At 40.5% G+C, this 20,981-nt stretch overlaps 2 protein-coding genes across 6 annotated transcripts in view; one reads left to right on the top strand and one right to left on the bottom strand.

Annotated features, from left to right (window-relative positions):
• Positions 1–5,892, top strand: part of ATF7IP (activating transcription factor 7 interacting protein) — a 113,141-nt gene extending 107,249 nt beyond the window's left edge. For all 4 annotated transcript variants that reach the window (XM_046659944.1, XM_046659934.1, XM_046659923.1 and 1 more), the window contains exon 15: positions 1,248–5,892. In XM_046659944.1, coding sequence (XP_046515900.1) covers positions 1,248–1,667 — 420 coding nt within the window. In that variant the 3' untranslated portion in view covers positions 1,668–5,892. The remainder of the gene's footprint in view (positions 1–1,247) is intronic.
• Positions 5,893–6,594: 702 nt separating this feature from the next.
• PLBD1 (phospholipase B domain containing 1) overlaps positions 6,595–20,981 on the bottom strand; it is a 50,317-nt gene continuing 35,930 nt past the window's right edge. Inside the window, exons 7-11 of one of the 2 annotated variants that reach the window (XM_046640769.1) lie at positions 14,037–14,237; positions 13,791–13,931; positions 9,605–9,790; positions 8,832–8,938; positions 6,595–6,890 (exon numbers count right to left, since the gene is read on the bottom strand). In XM_046640769.1, the coding sequence (XP_046496725.1) occupies positions 6,699–6,890; positions 8,832–8,938; positions 9,605–9,790; positions 13,791–13,931; positions 14,037–14,237 (827 nt within the window). In that variant the 3' untranslated portion in view covers positions 6,595–6,698. The remainder of the gene's footprint in view (positions 6,891–8,831; positions 8,939–9,604; positions 9,791–13,790; positions 13,932–14,036; positions 14,238–20,981) is intronic. The other variant, XM_046640777.1, reaches the window with a different exon arrangement.

Raw genomic sequence — 20,981 nt, 5'->3', positions numbered from 1 at the left:
TTTTAACTTTTTAACTGTGGATTGTACCTTTTTCTGGATGTGTATGTGAAATTTTTCCACTAGGCATATGAATTTCAGCAGATTTACATTCCTTGGAATTATTCAGCATATCCTTTTCAGTTCTTACTATATGCAGATTACTGGTACTAAGCTTTGAGAAGGCATGGAAATTAAAAAGATATCAGACCTTCGCAGAAGTCGCTATTTAGTGTATGCAAATTATCCATTTAATGAAATACATATTAAAACAGTTTTTATTAAATGAATTTCAGTTAAGGAAATCTTATTTGTTTCATGATTTCCAATCTAAAGTCAGTGAGCAATGATATGTTTCACTTGGGAAAATAATCACTCATATCCGTATTTCCTGGCTGTCACTTGAATCATTTTTGAAAAAATTATCAGTGTAATCTTAAAGCCAGACGTAATAATAATAATAATAATATCCATTGTTAGACAAGTCAGTTTGACTTCCTAAGCTTAGTATTCGTGCTTTTTCATCGTCTGGCCTTAACCTGCCTTTCTGAATTTCTCTTTTCTTCTTCACATACCCTAGGTCTAAGTAAAAGTTAATACTTCTTTTTGCCCATAAGTCCCCTCCTGTTCCTCCCCATGCCTTTGTTCAGGCTTCACCTTTTGGCAGAAAGGTACATAACTATTTCTGCATTTCTAAATTCTATCTTTCATAGTCCACTTTAAATGTCACCTTTTTTGTGCAGACTGACCAAGAACATAATATACATTCAGCATTAAATGTGCATATTTGTAAGAATATGCTTCTGTCTTTATGTGGAAAAACAGCTTAAAAATGAAAGTAGAGTGGAATAATCAAATTGCATATGATAGACTGCCACACATGATATTAAAAAACGTTACGTTATACTAAAATGAGAATCTGTAACATAGGTAGAGAATTAAATCATAAATTATTTTGTTAGAAGTAGATGATTATTTCAGTTTCTGTCAAGATGGTGTTCCATCAGCAAGGGCTTTTATTTTCCAAGGAAAACTCAATATTTTAGATCTAGAAAGTATAGCAGGAGTAACCTCAGCACCATGGTTTGGGATGTGATTGGTTACAAATCAGCAAATAAAACTTGCCGTATGTGATACAGTATTTGGTATTTCCCAGATTCTTGACATAAAATGCTCTCTCTCTAAATGATTTCTAAGGTGTTTGAGTACTAGCATTCAGAAACAGTCCTTTCTGTGATTATTGTAAATCGACGTGACTCTTCTTTTGTTAGGAGCCCCCACGCCCTGTGCACCCAGCACCCTTACCGGAAGCCCCACAACCACAGCGTCTTCCCCCAGAAGCTGCCAGCACATCTCTGCCTCAGAAGCCACACTTGAAGTTAGCACGAGTTCAGAGTCAAAATGGCATTGTACTGTCATGGAGTGTCCTGGAGGTGGATCGGAGCTGCGCCACTGTGGACAGCTACCATCTCTATGCTTACCATGAGGAACCCAGTGCCACTGTGCCCTCACAATGGAAAAAGATTGGAGAAGTCAAGGCACTTCCCTTGCCCATGGCATGCACTCTCACCCAGTTTGTGTCTGGCAGCAAGTACTACTTTGCAGTGCGAGCCAAGGACATTTATGGACGTTTTGGACCTTTCTGTGATCCTCAGTCGACGGATGTGATCTCTTCTTCCCAGAGCAGTTAAACCTTGCAGCCTTTATCTCTTCTCCTTTCAAAATTTCCACTTTCGGTCTTGTTTTAATCTTGTGCATGATATCCATTGTAAAATCCACATTGTGCAAGATTTCTTGGACAGATGTGTATATACACTACATTTGTTTATAATCAGAAGTAAAATAAACTCAGCCCATAAAGCAAGAATCTTTTTCTGGACAATTCAAGCTTCAAGGTTTTGAAATGTAAATGTGCACCTTGCTTTAGTTTTGAGGCTGGGAAATATGTGTGGGTGTTTGTGTGTGTTTTTCCCTATTTATATGTTTACTGCAGTGGAATCTCCCAATTTCATTCTCAAATTGACTTCTCTTCCGCTATGAAGTAAGTAGGTCAAAGGATCTGAGGTATGTAACTAGCATGGTTCTCTTCTGAGGGATCTGTAGGTTTACAGGTAAAGGATTTACACTGAATCTAAACAAAACCCAAAGAAAGAAAGAAAGAAAAAAAGTGGTAAATAGTTTGAAATAGGTTAATTTGAACACAGGAAATGATCTGTTCATCTTTTCTTTTGTCTCTTCTGGGTTGTTAATTAGGTGAAAAAGTTCTACAACTGCCCCTCCCTTTTCTTACCTGACTTTTACATTTATTTTGTGCCTTACAGATTAACCGCAGATACAAACACAGCCATTTGTGCATGGTCGTTTACTCTTCCCTTTCAGCCTTTCGCCCTTTGTTTCTCCTTCATCTCCACAAAAACAGAGCACATTCCCCTCAAATAAATTTTAAACCAAGTCTTTTATATATATTTCCATCAATGGTATTGCTACATTTAACTCCAAAAATTTGACTTGCTATTTTTTTTAAGAATATAAATGCTTTTATTTTTGGTCACTATTTAAATTAACTCTGTATAAAGTGGACCAAGAGAAGACCGTATTCATATTGTGTAAGAAAAATTTCCTTCAAACATATTTTAGTATGTATGTTGCACACTGTTAGAAATTATGAAAGCGGTTCTATTTCACTTTATCACCCAAAGCATAGTAATCTTTCAAAGGAAGTAAACCATAAAATTCACAAAATATGGTGAGCCAAAATATCAAAGGGAAAATCCATTTCCTCTTTTTTCTCATATCATTCTTTCTGTTTTAACCTTTTAACTTTGTTTTGATGGTGCCAAGTTTTGTCTGATTTACCCTGTGTGAACTTTGGATAGAATTTAAAATAGATCCTCCGGGGTCGTTTTATATAAGAATTAGACATAACGTCTGCGCATCTCTGTTCCTCTTCAAAGTTAATCAAATTCAGCATGGGTCATGGATTTTCACCATGAGTACCAGCTCTGCTGGTGTCAGGTAGGTGTTTGAATGTAGACAGTTTAGGACCAGAGAGCTGGGCTAAGTTTGGGGATGAGAATGTGGTTGGCAATATTTTGAAAGGACTTCATGGAGTTTGTGAAATAATTTTTCAAGTCATCTTTCCTTACCACATTTGAATTTGTGCTCCTACCTTCTCAAAATGAAATAGCCATTAATTTTACCTGGAATTATAGGAGGGAGTTATCCCTTCTGTTAGTGCTGCTTTGTTTGCAACTTTGATGGCTTATAGTAGAGAGCACTCTAGTTGTAAAGGTCAGTGTGCTGTCGCGTTAGGTGTAAAGTTTGACTGATACTCAAGAAAGCCTGTAGATTGCCAAAATGTAAATGCTCCCAAACCTTTCTTTCACTGTCAGAAAATGAGACCGCAATGAGCAAGTTTCCATGAGTCAAATTTGCCAACCAACTGTGTAGATGTTACTCATTCTGGGACTAATGATGATGGTAAAGAAGTTGCCAATGTCATGCCAATGGAAATTTCAAAAGGGAGAACCCTTCTGGATGTGTGTGAACACCTCTCTATATCTGCATGTATGTATGTTTTTACCTGCAGTGGTTGCAGTGTCAGTTATATGTTGAAGATCATTTCTGTCTACAGAATAGAAAGCCCATGTTCAAAATTGTTCTTTATTGGCCGGTTTTATGGTCACGAGACAGCAATTTGCTTACCTAGCCTAGATAAGGTTCCCTTAGTGGATGTTTTTATTAATATTCACTAATCTTTTTTTTTTTTTTTTACAAAAGCTTTGATGGCATTATATAATCAGGTGAAAAAAGCCCAGTAGAATGAAAATATTGCATTATTTTAGCCTATATTGTGTGTTTTCTAAGGAAAAAAATCTCAAATATTAACCCTAAAAATAGATTTACTACAGTAAAGTAAAGCTTTTTATTCCAGATGGTGGAAGGAAGGGACAAAAAGAGATTGTAATTATTTGAGGAAAAAGTATATTATAAGATGGTCCCCTCAAATTATGGGACTTTTGGGCAATAGCTATATAGGATTTGCTGAAAGGTGCTGGGCTAGAACTATAGGCTTTTATTTGGGGGAGGTTTTAATGTTGATGAGTGCTGGTTTTTTGTTTGGTTTGTTTCTTTGGGGAGAGAGAATGGAGGACTCAACTAGAAATAGCTACTGATTACAGGCTTTTTTCTAGCAGTTCACACCTCATGGTACCTTTTGTATTTCACGGTACCTTTTCACAAAGTATTACATGTGAGCTTGATTATCCCATTTTGGGAATGCAAGTTTGCTACATTTTTAGCCTGACAATACTTGTGTAAGTATTGCCTTATTGGAAATCCTGGAAACTTCTGATATTTCAACCTGAGATGTAGGATGTTTATATGGCATTTAAAGGTAACAGTGATGTTTGTTACTCCCTACTTTGCACTTTGTCAGAGTAATTTTCACCCTGTTTTAAGTGTGAGTAAGCCTCTTTTTAAAATTATGTTCTTGCTAGTAAATTTATAAATTACATACAAAGGCAAAATGTGTTGCTAACAGCTAACTTTATGAGGTAACTATCTCCCTCTATTTCTCTAGACTTACTTTTTAAAATATGCAGAATACTGTGTACTGTTTAACACAGTAGAAGTTTATGAGAGAAGGGAAGAGTAGAACTTTCTTGCTGAAAAGTGAACATTTATTGGGATACTGTTGGCCTCACAGAGAGGTGTTCCCCTCTCCTCACCCCCATTGTCAGATAGTAGATGAAAAGTCTGATTGAAAAAAAGTGACCTAAAGCAGGGAGCTTAGACCCTTAGGGACATCTGTCTGTGGGAGTCTTTAGGCAGGCTGCTCCACGTGGTTCTCTTACTGTCCTGGATAAGTGTTAACTTCGGTTTCGTTGTTTGCTCTTTTGCTTACATTTTCTGAATTATCATTTATGCAGCAAGGTGAGTGCTAATATTGCATGATATGCATTTATCTTGTTCCATGAATTTTCCAGTACTGTACAAGATTAACATGATAATGCCTGTGGTATCCTCTCTCACCTTTGTACACTGTGATCTTGGCAGTGCAGAGTACTGCAGAGACTTTCCAAGTGTTCTCCCCAACTTTCCTTCCTGGGCTACTAGTGTCCTGTGATTTGTTATTTTAACTTTGTCATTGACCAGTCTTTGGCCAGTTTTATTCTAATTTCTGGAAAAACCATGTCCCAGTATTAGAGTAGATAACTCTTGCAGATAACTCTTACATAAAACCACTGTATGATTTTGCCTTCCTTACGATTTACTGGGCAAATGACGCCCCCTGCCCCCTTTTTAAATTTTGGGACAAAAGAAAAGATTAGAAGAATTCTCAAGTTTTGTTAGTGTGGCAGACTTGTCTAATTCCTACAACTTATTCCCCTTGAGCCAGCCGATGGGGAGGAATAGGAAGATACAAATACCTGGTTTGTCTTCTCATCTTCACATAGTTTTATCATGCTAAATATAAGGTTTTGTTAATTTGTAGAGTCAACTAAGTACCTATCATTTATATTTAAATGCTGTCTTTTTTTTTTTTTTTTAAGTTTTGTTTGTAAATAAGGTAACTGGGCAATCAAACACCTTTTGGGTATCCTGGCTTTAGTATTTTATCAGCCATTTCAAAATTAAATATAAAAACAAATCCTTTGTAGGATACTTGCATCCTGATTTTTCTTTATGACAGTTGCAAGTGTAAATAATAAGACAATGTAAGACCTTCCTAATGTCTAATATAAACTGGGCTATAGCAGTTTGCCCTATTTTTATTAGGTTTTGAAGGTTTTTGTGGGTTTTTTCTTTTTTAAATGTACAGTAGAGTGGTGTCTGTATAAGTGTTAACTGTAGTGGGATTTTGTCCAGCAAGCCTGAAATTTATACTTTGAAATAAAACTACTGGATTTGTAACATTCTGAGTGCTCGGATTTCTTTGGGATTATTCTCAGCCCTGCGTTTCTTTCTTTTGAAAGTCTCTCAGCTTGTTAAGAATCACCCGTTAGTCTGTACAGTACGGCCGGTCTACCTCCTTGGCAGTACCACGGCACTCACAGCACATCCAGTTCTCCAGCTTTGAGAGAAAAGTTGTCATGCAGTTGCTCCCAGATTGGCTACGCTGCTTTGAACTAAAGGGAGCCAACATTAAGGTTTGCTCTCTTGTGTGCCTGGCCTGCACGACAGAAAGACTCAACGATGCTTGTTAGTACCCAGAAAAACCACTAACTGCATTTCTAGTAGAAGTTCCTTTGAAAAGGCAGCCCCCGCCCCTCTCGCCCAGGGCTTTGTCATTAAGTGTATTCAGTCAGGGGAAGGAGAAGGAGCATGGAGCAGTACAGGTTCTTGGGCCAGGCCTGGAAGTGGCACTCATCTCAGATTCCATTGGCAAGAACTCTGTCACATGGCACAACTGCCTGAGGGAATCTGGGAGATGTGGCCAGGCATAAAAGGAGAATATGGATTTTGTTGAGTGGGGAAGCAGTTTCTGCCATACCCTCTTGTATATGTTTGCGTGCTGAAGCCTGGTATTGTTATTTATCAGATACAATGCTGCTTCTACAGTGCTCCACCCCATAGTGAATGCTTGTTAAAAACTATAGAATCAACAGTGGAAAATGAAAGTGACACAGAATTTAATATATTTTATTCACACTAATTTTGAATGAAAAAATGTAACTAAAATAGTGCCTTTGGTATCTTATTTGCAGCCTTCCATTCCCTCATCTCCTTCCTTTTACGTAAGGTTTCAAGATTGGTTTCATGGTAATAAAATCAAAGTTGTAGGCCTCTGGCATGCCCTCATGGAGAGTTTTGTTGAACCGGTTCCAGTGAAAAACAGGGAGACCACCTTGTACGGTGGGACCACTAATGGCATAGGCTGTGTACTTTGATGCTAGATAGATATCTGCCACCTGGAAAGAGAGGAGAGGAGCATTTTAGAAAACCATGTGGACAAAACTTGACTAAATCCCTGTTTTTCATTGTTTTTTTTCCTGCTCTTTTTCCAAAGTTACAATATTAGCCCCCTTTAAAACAAAATCTTGCAGGCTTCCACGATATGGTCTTCTGTATCTATTTGGTATTCGAATGTGAACCGCCTAGTAGAAGAGTGTTAAACTAACGTAGCCAAAAGTGAGATCTGGAGTCAGATTACTCATATTCGGAATTATAGTTCCAAAACTTACTTCAAAATAAGCCCTATATGACTCAGTTTCCTCAACTGTAAAGTAGGCTAAACACCTTACTTCATAGAAGAGTTATCATGAGGATTAATGAGAGCAAATGCTTGGAGCAGTGCCTGGAATATATTAATTCCTCAATAAAAGTTATTCGGGGCAGTAACAAGAGTTTTAAAGTAGAAAAGGCTCAATATGAAAAAGTGATATCAAAAAGGGATCCACGGTTCTCAAAAACACCTAGACACCGAGTAGCAGCAGATCTCAACCTTAGAGGGAATTCCCCCATACTCAAATGGCTCAAGAGAAAGGCAATTTTTTAAGAATATCCTTCAACTTTTTTGATGAAAAATTGGCAGGCTCTTGTCTCCAGAAGAAGGTAAAATTGGCAAATGGAAGCTTGGCTTGGGTTCTCCCAAGCAAGGCAGCAGCGGTAATTTTCTTCGTGGGTTCTAGAATGGATATAACACTTTTCGCACACTTTACCAAATGTTTGCAAATACCATTAAAAAGAAAGAAATGCCAAAACATTCACTGGGGCGTCATGTGTGCCAGGCTTTCCATCCATCCTCTAAATTTTTTTCTACTTAACACAACATACTGAGAGTCATCAAGGCTAAAGCTTTGCCATCATCGCATAGCTAAAAGTGGGTTGAGTAGGAACTCAGACTACCCTAAAGCATCTCCTGTTTAGGCATTAGGCTGATGGAAAAATTAATGCACAGGGGCTCAGCATTCTTACAGTTTTCAGAGCTGATGATAGAAGAGTTAGCTCCACTTCTAACATTCCAGAATTTAGGACTGGAGATGCAAATGAAAAGACACATGCCCCAGCCCAAAGTGCGAAAGGATGTGCTAGAATGATTATTTCCACCAACTAAATGGCTAACTCATACCCTGGAACACCCAAAACCCAGTGGTGTCCAGGTAAATTTTTAACCACCAGCTCTCTAAGGAACGAAGGCCGTAATTTGTAGTGTTTGCTGATTTTCATAATATAAATACTCCCACCATTGCTGATTTCAATCAACATGATGTCAACTGATTTTAGCAATTAGTTCTCACAAGTCTATATGAGCTGGCTTCAGCCTACCACTGCAAACCTATGTATTACCTATATTATGGGGCATATTACAGCACTTATCAATTCTAACATGGTGAAAACCCTTTAGTGCTTTGGGCATCTGGTCCAATACTTGTTCCTTCAGTTAAATTCAATTCCTGTTTAATGTGAAATCACACTGCTCTCAATAATACGTTCTTTGGACTTTGGGCCAGTCTGGTAAAACTTAAGACCTCAACGTTATCACCATCATCATGATGATGATGATTGTGTACATTTACGAATAACCCACTAAGTATTGTTCTAAACCTTTTATAGATATTATATGTTTATTCTTCATAACAACCCATTGAGGCAAGTACTGCTATTTCCATTTCACAGATGAGGAAACAGAAGCATTACAAGATTATGTGATTTACTAGTAAGTGGCAGAGCAGGGACTAGAAGTTAGGCAGTGGGACCTACCACCAGAATCTCTGAAAAAGCTGACTCCTGAATTGAGTTTATGGTGATGGACTTTGCTGTGCTTTATGCCACAAAAACCTCTACAGCTTTGCCTGTGACTAGGCCTAGGTGCTGGTGGAAATTAAATTCAAAAGCCAGTAGCATATTACCTTCGTATCATAGCAGCCTCCAGGACTCGGGTTCTGTGAGTTCAGGTCCTCACGGCAGCAGATGGTGTTGCAGGGATCGCCCCTACTGTAAGGATCCTTCTCATAATCTAGGAAACAGTGACGGGGAGAAGAGTGAATACTGGCTATTCTGAGATAACCCTTGTCCCCGCTAAGCTTCTGGGACCAGTTAAAGCCTAGATAATCAGAGAGTATACCCCAGAGACCTCCTGCGCCCAGCCTGCTCCCAGATCAGAGGTCCTCTTGGTCTGTACTAGGAGCTGCTCCAGGCCCAACCTGCTCCCAAGAACCTTGCACAGTGAAGAGTGGATGGAAGAGAGATGATAGAGGATAAATGTGCATTGATTTTTTTTCAACAAAATAAATACAAATTTGACTTTGATACTGTTCATCAAAAATAAAGTACTGATGAATAATTTTTGTTTTTTTGGCTGCTTTTGTCCTTGGAAGAAAACCTGTGTTTGAGGGGCGGGGTAAAAAAAGTACCCTGTATGAGTTATTTCTTCTGTGTTTTACATAGAATGTTTTCAATTAAAAAAAATCTGTAGAATCTTCTTCCCTGTCATTTTATAAGGGAAGACAAAATTCTATTTGTTGAATATAGATATGTATAGTATTAATTGAATACTAAATACTTAGTTCAATAACTTCTTATAATTCCTTCTAGTACAGAGATGATAAACTTACATGGATTCTTTATCCATGTGGAAGAAAAGGAGTTTTGAAGAATGGTTCTTGAGAAATGTGCTACGTACTGTTGTATCGCATGATATATTTCATGGACTCCACATCAGTCACTTTCCCTTGGTCGCGCCGGAAGATTTTGGCTCGTGGAGCCAGATCATAAGAGAAGTCCAAACCCAGCTTCTGAACCAGCATTGGGTAGCCACTCCAGTTGTAGATTTTTTCATGGAAAGGAATGTTGTAGGAGGGCCAATATCCTGATTTGGAACAGAAGGGAAGGAAGGGTGGCATTGACAGGGGGAGAGAGAGAGGAAAAAAGAAAGAAGGAATGAAAGAAATGTTATTAATGACAATTTCTTATGAAAATTGGCACAGGTGTGTCATTACGAAACGATATTATACAGAAAATAAAACTTTGAATGTGAACCCTGGCAGTCAAACTGATCCTTTTAAATCTACAGAATTGGTATACCTCTAGATTATTCCCTTAGGGGAAGAAGAGCATCAGAATTCTTTAGTTTTCACCCAAAATTCTTAAAGCAATCTATTAGCCAGAAAATTATTATTTATGGAGCAAAATGAAGTATAACACAAAGTGGTCCAGGGAGTTCATTTAAGTGGACTTGGTTACTGAAATGCCAAAAGATGGCCACTTCCCAATGTGGCCCTAACAGGGACCTGTGCCAGGTGCTAACCATGGGAGAGCGGAAGAACACAGTACCGGGAATCAGAAAACCTGAATTTTAGACTTGAAGCTGAATAACCAGGTCTTAGGCAGTTAATCTCATTTTTTTTTTTCTTTTTTTCAGCACGGGGAGGGAAGGGGAGAGTCCATAATGGGAAGGATTGGAGACGGACTCTAGGCTCCAGCAGGCTTTTCACCCTGACTCTAAGCATTCGTAACGGCTCAGCCTCATTCAAAGCTTCATAATGTGCCAAGGCCACGAGCCCATTAGTCACTGAGCATGTGACGTAACTCCAGCAGAATCAACATGTCAAGAACATCCCAGACCACAGTGGCCTGGGTTGTTGCCTTCGGACAGTCAGTTAACACAGGGACGTCGCCACCACTTGGGTTGACTTCCCACCCTCATTCTCTTGGCCCTTGTCTGCCTTTTGCTCTTACTGTTTTATAGGATCCTCTACTCAGGGGTGAGGTTATTGAGACAGAACAAATGACAAGACTTCCAACTTTGCTGATTCTGGGACACACAGCCAGCGTCAGGCAGAACTGAGATAAAGACAACACTGGAATTACAGGCTAAAATCACATTTATGGCTACAATATATCTAGGTTACATAGACTTGGGGGTTAGAGGGCCTGGGTCTGAAGCCTAGTTCTGCCATAATTAAGTATGTGACCCTAGGCGAATTACTTAACCTCTCCGTGCCTCAGTTTCTTCACCTATGAAAGTAAACAATGATAGTACTTATCTTTCATAAGGATTGTTGTGAGCATTAAATGAGTTCAAACAGATAGAATGCTTATAATGGGGTCTAATTCTTGGTAAGCATTAGATAAATTTTTTTTAATTTAAAAAATATTTTTTTCCTTTTTCTCCCCAAAGCTCCCTGGTACATGGTTGTATATTTTTAGTTGTGGGTCCTTCTAGTTGTGGCATGTGGGACACCACTTCAGCATGGCCTGATGAGCAGTGCCATGTCGGCACCCAGGATTTGAACCGGTGAAACCCTGGGCCGCCACAGTGCAGCGCACGAACTTAACCACTCAGCCATGGGGCTGGCCCCTAGATAAATATTAACTGTTATCTTCATGTGAACAGCACAAATGAATAATAAAAAATGGCTGCTTTAAACAAATTCACATTTTCATAAATCTTCATGATTTACAAAAGCATTTCAAATAGAGTATCTTGTATAGTCTCACAACAACCTGACGATGTATAAGTATTACCATCCCTCCTTACAAAGGAAGAAACAGAGGTTCAGAGAGGTCACATACCTTCCTTCTGACTAAAACACCAAGCGCTTCCATCAACATACCGCAGTGGCTTCCAAATGTCAGGGGGTTTGCAGGACTTTTTTTTTTAATGGCTATATGATATCACAATTATTTGGGCAAATCACATGTTTCTTTCTGAGCCTTTCTTTCCTTACGGTAAAATGGTAACTATACTACTTATTTGGAAGTATGCTATGAAGATCAAACAAGAGATCATAAATAAAAGGCCCAGAAGTGTCTAAATACAGTAAACAGTGAATTTAACACTCTGTTCTTCCCTCTGGTGAAAAAACTACAGATGGATCAGCATCAGCTTCTTTAAGTCTCAGAGGAGTTTTCTTCATGGGATCTAGGAGTGGGATTGCAAAGAACCTGAACCCACCATTCCATAACCAGCGACTGTCCGAAGAAGAAAAGGCCTTGGATAATCTGTCCACTTTCACCAGCATCTCCCTCCTGGGACATGCTATTATTATCAGGCTCTTAGGAGGGGTGTGGACCAGGCTTTAAGGACAGACAACTGGGTCCTCAGCTTCGAACTGCCATGCTAACCAAGTAACCACCTGAGGATGTGATTTCTCAGGTAGATTTTCCTACAAGAGGAGGAGGTGGGTCCGCTGCCTGGTAGTATCTGATCTGCTTGGCAAGTGAACTTCCCACCGTAATTAATTCTGTGTTACGCACCTTAGGTACATTTAGTTGGCGTGAGCCATTCCCGCTGAGCTGGCTCACTCTGAGTGTCATTACAAAATCAATCTGAGGACCTGGGAAACCGAGGACCAGGCCCTGACCCCTGAGGTCTACACCCTATGCTGGCTCTGTCCCTACGGATCTATCAGCCGCTCTACTGCGACGGTTTCCTTCCTCTCTCTCACCTCCAGTCCAGTCTCCCTTTTCAAAACCTCCGATTCTCTAAAGTATGAAGGCGAAACTGCTGAGCAGGACACACAAGGCTAATATTCTTCCCTCACTACCCACCTTCCTCTTCACAGTCTCTCTAGCCGTCTTGAGCTAATAGTTTCTCAATCACGCCACAGTCTGCGTGCCTCCACTTATTTGACGTTGTCCCCAGGTCAGACTGGTGAGTCCCTTTTTAGCCTTTAAACCTCCCCTCAGGCATCATCTTCAGCTTCGTTTATTGAACAAATACTCAGTGAGGACTCTGTGTGCCGGGCACTATGTTTGACGCAAGATAATAGTGCTCAAGACTTTCAAGAATTATCTCAATTAACTCTCATGACAACCCTGTGAAATTGTAAAGGTCCACACTCCAACATCCAAAAACTCTTGGGGGGCAGATGTGTTTCAGAATTCAGGGTTTTTCAAATTTTAGAACAGCAATAGAGTCTGTATATTATATACAATATTGCAGTCTCTGTGGGGAGCAATTCATAATCAAAGGTATTGATATTTCTGGGGCCTAATGTATAAACAGTCTCCCTAGAGGAGAGGAAATAAAGACCATAAGTAGACAGTTCAAGTTAGTTTTTGCTACCAAACGAGTTCAGATAAGGTTAGATTTTGCTACCAAGTGAGCTAGGACAAAACAAACAAACAACTTCTGGTTTTAGAATTTTGAGATTTCAAAATTATAAATAAGTGACTGTGGACCTGTACCATTACTGTCGAGTTTTACAGATGAAGAAAGTGAGGCTTAGAGAGAGTGGATAATTTGCCCGAGATTGTGAGGAACAGAGATTCAAATCAAGGCAGGGTGACTCCAAAACCTGGGCTTCCAATGTCTGCGCTATGTCCTCGCCCTCCAGAACTGCCTTCTCTGACCCCTCCCACTGACAGTGGCGCCCTCGTTAGTTTCACACCGGGCTTGGGACACCAGAACTTATTCCCGCTCTTCACTTTCTGGGTTCCAATGGCTGCTTTACGTGTCTTACTAGACTGTGAGCTCCTAAAGGTCAGAGGTTTTGTCCTGTATCTGTGCTTTTCCAGTCCCTGGGCCACAGTAGCACTCCCAGAAATATTTGCTGAATTGAACTATAAAAGGTTTACTCAGGAACCCAGGAGAGAAGGTAATATTAGAGCCATGAGAAGTCATAAGATGGTCAGTGCCTGGCTTTGTCCCAATCTAGACACTGTCACATAAGACTTTGAGGTGCACGTTTTACACGTTGTGCTGAACCTGCTAATTCTTTCCCAGTGTAACTAGCAAGGGGAATCCCATTCCTTCTTCCCCACTACATAGTCCCCATCATACACTCACACACCACACATTCCCCACCATATACGCACGCACACATACTCCTCAGACTTCCAGACTTCCAGCACGAAGAAAGTACCTTTCCGTAGAACATCAGTTTGTTCAGAAAATTCTACATATGTGGGAATTTGCTCCACAATGTACAGAGTGCCTTTGTCAAGGCTGTGCCTCACGTTTACCTTCTTCAGGTCCAAGATCATGTACTGATTGTTATAGGTGCCTGAAATAGCAGGAAACGTGAGCAGGGCATGAGTATGGCTTTACTGGCTAACTCGAAATCTAAACAGATGCACGTGCTTAAAAGTTGCTCTGTGGGGCCACTTACCAGAGTTGTATTTTGAAAAGATCTCTGCCCACTCCCTGCCACCATTTGCCATCATATTGGCCACACGGACTCTTTGCCAGGCTAGGAGAGACTGGGGTACCACAAGCTTCAGCAGGGTCTTATTATACACACTGTTTGTGGTCTGCAGCAATATCAACCCACTGCTAAGAATGTAAAAGTCATCCAGAGACTCCAAAAACCCTGCAGGAAAGACAAATATATAAATCGGCATGTGAATACACAGAATACTGAACCATCATTAGCACAGAGCTTTACATACACAATGCATTTTGCAAAGAATAGCAGTTATTATCGTCCTTGACCTGTAGTAGCTGCTCCCAGCTCTGCCTCACCTTTGTGGCAGTTACTCAGCTGCTGCTTAGGAAGGGGCCAGGTCTTCCATCCCTGGGTTCTCTATTGAAATTTTTTGATTTTATGATTTGGGATGACAAAAATAAATTAAATCAGGACTGTTCCCATTTTCCAAAATGATGAACAGAAACAGATCCCCACTTGCTAGGATTTTGCAGACCTTTTAATTAGGGAGGGAGATTAGCAGAATTCATTGCTGGACAGTAAGAATATGGATGCCTTTTTCCTTCTCTTTCTACTTTTCTGTATTCTCCAAGTTTTACATGATGAGTTTACATCATTTTTATAAATAGAAAAAAAATCTACATTTATAATGAACATGATTCTGATACTAGGATATTGACACTCTGGGTCTACGCTTTTTATAAATGTTGGAGTCAACACTTGAAAATCAATGAAGCTACAAGTCTTTTTTATTTTTTTAAGTTTTGATTTCTTTACTTTTGGTGAGGAAGATTGGCTCTGAGGTAAGATCTGTTGTCAATCTTCCTCTTTTTGCTTGAGGAAGATTACCCCTGAGCTAACACCTATGCCAATCTTCCTCTACTTTATATGTAGGATGCCACCATGGCATGGCTTGATGAGCTGTGTGTAGGCCCATGCCCAGGATCTAAACCTGCAAACCCTGGGCCACCAAAGCAGAGTGCATGAACTTAACCATTACACCACTGGGCTGGCCCTAACCACAAGTCTTTTTCAAAAGCCTGCTTTGTGTTTATGCTGCGATGAGTGTGGCAGAGATCAAGGATTATCAGACACAGCTGTAACAATGAGAGGATATATTTCATTGGTAACTAACAGTGATAGACAGACTGGCAGTGCTAAAGAACCATCAGACGGGCCCCAGGGAGAGTCAGAAGGGACCTGAGTAATGAGCTCCTCTGGTGCTTTGCAAACTTTCACCATTTTAATACCATTTTATTATTTTTGCCGCATCTAATTACTACTTGTACTATTATTTGCTTACTATTTTTTGTTGAATTAACTGTCTTCAAACTTAAAATATTTAGCCTTGTCACATACAACAATATCCAAGGAGTTGTGGCTTTAATGTTTTGGGGTTCTTTTCCTCCATGAAACACATTAAAACAAATACGATTCTACTAACATGCAAAAAATACTTGTGCACTAACCACCTAATAGCACCTCACCAGCACTATGCATGTCACGCGTTGAACAACACCCATGTCGTCCTATGCTTTCGTGATTGGGAAGAGCAAGATGAGGCTCAGAGAGGTGAGGGCATCTAACCGAGATGATGCAGCCAGCTCCTGGCACACTTGGGCCTAGAATGCAGGTCCTTGATCTGGTCACTTTTCAGACTTTCCATGAAGTCTGAACAACTAGGCTCAGCCTTCATGGCTCTCCCTCTTCTAGGTTAATGAAAGTTGGAGGAGGAGAGCTTCATAGAGGAAGTGGAGCTGGAACTGAGTCTTGCAACTTGTATATGCATTGACCAGGTAGAGAGCAGTGAGCATTAAAAGTAGGAATGATAACATAACAAAGGTATACTAGCAGGAAAGATGTAGCATAGGCAGGTGGAAGCTTTGCGAGGCAGGAGCAAAGAAACATTAGAAGATACAGGTGGATAGTCATTCACTCATTCACTCAACAAACAAGCTATTGTGCATCCACTCTAGGCCTGGTAGGGATTGATAAGGTAGGGTCAAATACAGAGATGATCTGAAGCTAAAGATAATTATGAGTTCAGAGCATGCAATGGGAGTCAGGGGGCCTGCATTTTACTTCCCTGCACTGCCACGAATGACTTTGGGAATTCTCATTTGCCTCTCTGTTTCTTATTCCCTTCCTCTGATAACCTGGGACTAAGTGATGTCATTCAGCTCTGACAGTCCAATTCTAATTTCTGGAAATTTCTGAGTAGGAAAGTTACACGATGACAGCAGTGTTCAACTAATGCATAATGAGCCTCCACAAGTCTGCCATCAACCTAGACAGAGGTTTGTATAAATGAAAGAACGTTGCACACTGCAGGTGGTCCAACGTTTGATGAATGGATAGCATCCTTGAATGAAATTTTAATGGGCAACCCTTCTGGGAAGATACAGCCTGGACATCGGATACAGGGCTTGTCAAGCAAAGTGTGGGATGGATTTCAATGACCATTCATTCATCTTTTGGGCTGGGGTTGTTTTGCAGTGTTCAAACTGTACAACCATACTTGGCAGCCTTGAGCCAGCTCTCTGGTAGAAAATCCCCACAGGGTGGGATGCTGTACTGCCTGCCGGCATGATGAACTTGCTAATTCACTCTTATTGTAGCAACCTCTATGGACACAAGAGGGCAGGCATTCTTTAATATGAGCGAGTGAGTGAATAATACTGACATGTAAGAAGCAGTGTTTCATTCAAGGGCAAGACTGTTTATTAAAGATGGAAAAATGTAGGCCACTCAGAGTTCTGGAACACAGAGGAAGCATTGGGTTGCAAAAACCCTAATCAAGGAGGTTAATTCTAGTTTAGAGATGAAGATTTAAAAAAAAGGAAAAATCCCAGAGAGGGAATAAAGTCTTGAAACATTGCATTATAAGAGAAACACATATTCTTTGACTATGTAAAATTATATTCTTGCTCTAATCTGTCCTTCGCAGCTTCAGAAAGCAGACTATTTTAGATCAAGAGACAGTGAAGGACTCCAGTGTGACAGTCAGCCTGCAAAGAACATTTCATAGTAAGCTTCCTGCTGAATTCAACGAAGAAATAAAAGGGAACCTTTACAGTTAATAAATTGTATTTCAAGACTTAAAAGAAAACACTTGAATCACAAAAATAAACAGGGACCACTACCCTCTGATGCCATGTAGACCTATTGCTTAGTACAATCTGGAAAAGTTTACCCTTATTTATTTGCATATTGCATGCATTAACTGCTCCAAAGCTCCAAAAACCAGACATGCTCCTTCCTTCCAAAAGAGTAGAATCAGCGTTGACCAAGGACAGAAACAGCGTACAGCTCAGGGTCAGTAGTATGGGTCATGATTGTACAAATAGCTGTGCTGCATTTCTTCACTCCTCGCTCTACCCATATTCTCTGCAAGGTCACTTTGCAGTCTCACCCACCAAGAGATGTTGTCTGTTTCCCCATCTTTTAAATCTGGGCTAGCTTTGGAACTTGCTTCAGCTAACAGAATGTGCCAGGTCCGAGTCTAGGCCTCAAGAGAACTTGTGTACTTCTGCTCGCTCTCTTGCAATCCTGATACTGCCTTGTAAGCAAGCCCGGTCTCGCCTGGTCTCTAGGATGAGAGACCACGTGGAGGAGAACCAGTCATCCAAGCCAAGGCCAGCCTCAAGCCAGCCAACCCCCAAATGTGCAAGAGAGTTCATCCCAGGTCAGCAGGGCTGCCCACCCAACCCATGGCCAACCAGAGATGCATGAATGTGCCAGCTGAGATATCCAGAAAGAACCACCTCACTGACCTGTGTGGACTCAAAAGCAATAATAATCACATGTTGTTCCCAGCCACAAAGTTTTGGAGGTTATTTCTTTACACAGCAATAGCTAACACACAATAATAGTAATCCAATTATACAACATATTTTGTTGTGAGATGTCTTGCTGCTTTTGATCGTAACACAGATGGATGTGACGTGTTAGGAACTCTTTTTCCTTTCTTTCCTTTTTTCATAAAAGAAAAACCAAAGTAACAACTTTGCACCACACTCAGCCTTTCTGCCCAGCTTCCTCCCACTGCTGAGGAGGGACAATATCACTTCTCAGACGTGTGGAAAGTACCAACCTGTGCTGGGCTACCTGATTTCTCTGAGCCAGTCTGATAGTCAATCAATGTTTATTAAACACCTACTATATCCCAAGCACTGAACAATGGCCCCCAGCCCACAGACTGTGTCAGAATTCCCTCAGGAGCTTTCTCAAGAGGAACATGCCCGGAGTGCCCTCCCGCCCACCTCTGCTCCCCTCTGAGTCTCCACCAGGACCCCTGCTCGAAGATTGCTGTCTGCAGCACGAGAATCTTCTGCTTCTTCAATCTGAAAAAGGAAGCCTGTGGGTTCCCTGTTATCCCAGGACACACAACCCTACCATCATTTATTTTGCCTACTCCACAATGGACTCAGTCTTCCCATCGTCCAGAATGGCATTTATTTGCTTCTCTTCCTGCCAAGACCCTCACTGGTACCAATCAACCTGCATTTCTTTCAGTGATTATTCTTCAATCAAGTAAGGATTTATTGAGGACGTTTCTGCCTAATCCTGCCGTAGGAATGCGATCAGTGGAGGATCCATACTATCATGTATTATTGAGAAAATAAACAGCATTGTCAGAAATAGATCTAAGACTAAATCCCAATACAAAATGCCTTTCCCATGATACCATATGCCTGACAACTATGATGAGAACAGATATGTAGTCAAGTGAATGGTGACAACACTTAACACACGCAATGGAACAAATACAGTAGAAGCAATTAAGAAGAGAGTGAGTCACGGGGAGCTGCAAGTTTAGACAGGGTGTAGCTGGGGAAAACACCTTATAACCAGTTAACCAAAAAGAATATGGAAAATAAGGTGAGATTCCTGGAAAGATAGAAGGGAGGAAAGCTTCCTGAGCTAGGTGGGGAAAGATGGTCAAGACAGATATGACCTGGGAGAAGTCATCAGTGTCCTGGGATGCTGCCAAAGAGGAGATAAAGACCAAAGGAAAGGTATTTAAGAAAGCAGAAATGAAGTGCTACAAAATCTGTTTAGAATCCTAGTCCTACTTTCATTTCTTTTCCTCCCTTGGTTCTACTTTTATAGGGGGAAGACATCAAGCTTGGCATGTATTAACTCACAGATTGTGTGTATATACTTCATTCAGCTTTATGAACAAAGTAGGATAAAAGAGGTAAGGTGAAATTAAAAAAAGTAACTACAATACCTTAAAAATGTTTACAACATACATAGGCAATTTTAATAACCCATGAAAGTAATAACATATGGCTGATGATTGAGACTTTGCTAAATTTTCTTGGGGCTTTGAGACTATTCTTTTATCTTCTTGTGCACCGACTTTCAAGTATTTGAACTTCAAACAGGAAAAGGCTGGGCAAGTCTTTGCTACTCAGACCAGGTGGGCTGCCAGAGTCTCAATGGCTGGCTTGGACCCAGTATGTTAGAATCACCTAGGGTGCTTGTTACAAAGACCCCAGCCCAGATCAAGTGGAAAAGAATTTCTTTGGATGGCACTTTGAAATCTGAATTTTTAGCAAGCACAACAGTAAATTTTAAGTTTAAGGGGTGTGTATATGTGTGCGGGGATGTAATGCAGAGTAGCACATGCAAGCTCTGTGAAACACACCAAGTTCATTCCAGAAAGCCTCATTTACTGCTAATTGAGCCTGAAGCCTCAACCTCATAGGGATCATCATTACAGGAACCCACAATTAAAACTCTTTGAATAGGTTCCAGCTTTTGTTCCCACGCAAAAACTCCACCCCCCTGACATGCCAGGAGGCCCTTTGAGTTCACAGCTTTTTTAGTTTTAACCATTTAACTTAAATGCAAACTGAATCATTTCTGAAAAGAAACAGTGGATGTTTATAGTCAGATATTGTGTTCGAACTCCAGTCCCCGACCTCTGAGCGGCAGGATTTTGAGCATGCTAGCTAACTTCTCTGAGCCTGTTTCTGTATTTCAAAAATGCAGATATAATATGCTTCTCGTTAGGTTTTTATGAAAATTAAATGACATACTACATCACAGATGTTCAGCCTAGTATCAGTCACTGTGCCAGGCTCATAAGAGGGAACTGAACAAATGTTAGTTGTTCTTTTAAGTTTCAAAAACAAGTTGGGCACAAACAAGTTTATAGTAACTTATTTAAAACTGAGTGCTGCCTAATTCCCATAAAACTAGTTAGGTCCTATTCACGTCACTAATCATCAGGGTGGCTACAAAGGATTAGCTTCAAGGTCCAACTTCTGTATTGAACATACAGGTTTGCATCGGAAATGCCTCGATGATAATTCCTGAGCATGTTGGACTCTGGTTTTCAAATCAAGGCTCTAAAAGGGAGCGCAGTACGACTAGAAAACAATGAGATTGTGAGAATAACAATGCTCTCTTGGGCAGCCCTCATCTCCACCTTTCACTTCGTTTCCCCCTCTTTCTCCCTGCAGTTACCATCATGTTCACATCAGGGTGGGGCATCCATATCTGTCTGCCTGTCTCCTTCCTTTCCTTTTTTCTTCCCATTCTTTTTTTCCTTCCTTCTTTTCCTCCCTTTTTTCTTCCTTGCTTCCATAAATATTTAGTCGATGATTACAATGTGCAAAGCTCTGGGCTGGCCCTGGGATGTAGACATAAATACGGAATATGGGCTCTGAAGAAATTACACACAGGCTTCCGGGGGAGCTCAAAGCAGGGGTGGGTTACTCAGCCTGACGGTGAGCAGAGGCTTCTAGGAGGAGCTCTTGTGACACCTTTTGTTAGCATGGAAAGCATTTGGGCAAAATGTATTAAAAGGCAATAAAAATGCTCATACCAATAATGGCAGTACAAAGAAACTGAATGATTTCTCCCACAAATAAAAATGATAAGCCCTATATAAAATTA

This window comes from Equus quagga, chromosome 1, assembly GCF_021613505.1.
Source record: "Equus quagga isolate Etosha38 chromosome 1, UCLA_HA_Equagga_1.0, whole genome shotgun sequence".
In the NCBI taxonomy this organism is placed as follows: domain Eukaryota; kingdom Metazoa; phylum Chordata; class Mammalia; order Perissodactyla; family Equidae; genus Equus; species Equus quagga.
The sequence above is the reverse complement of the archived record's forward strand: the minus strand, read 5'-3'. Positions and strand labels throughout refer to the sequence as shown.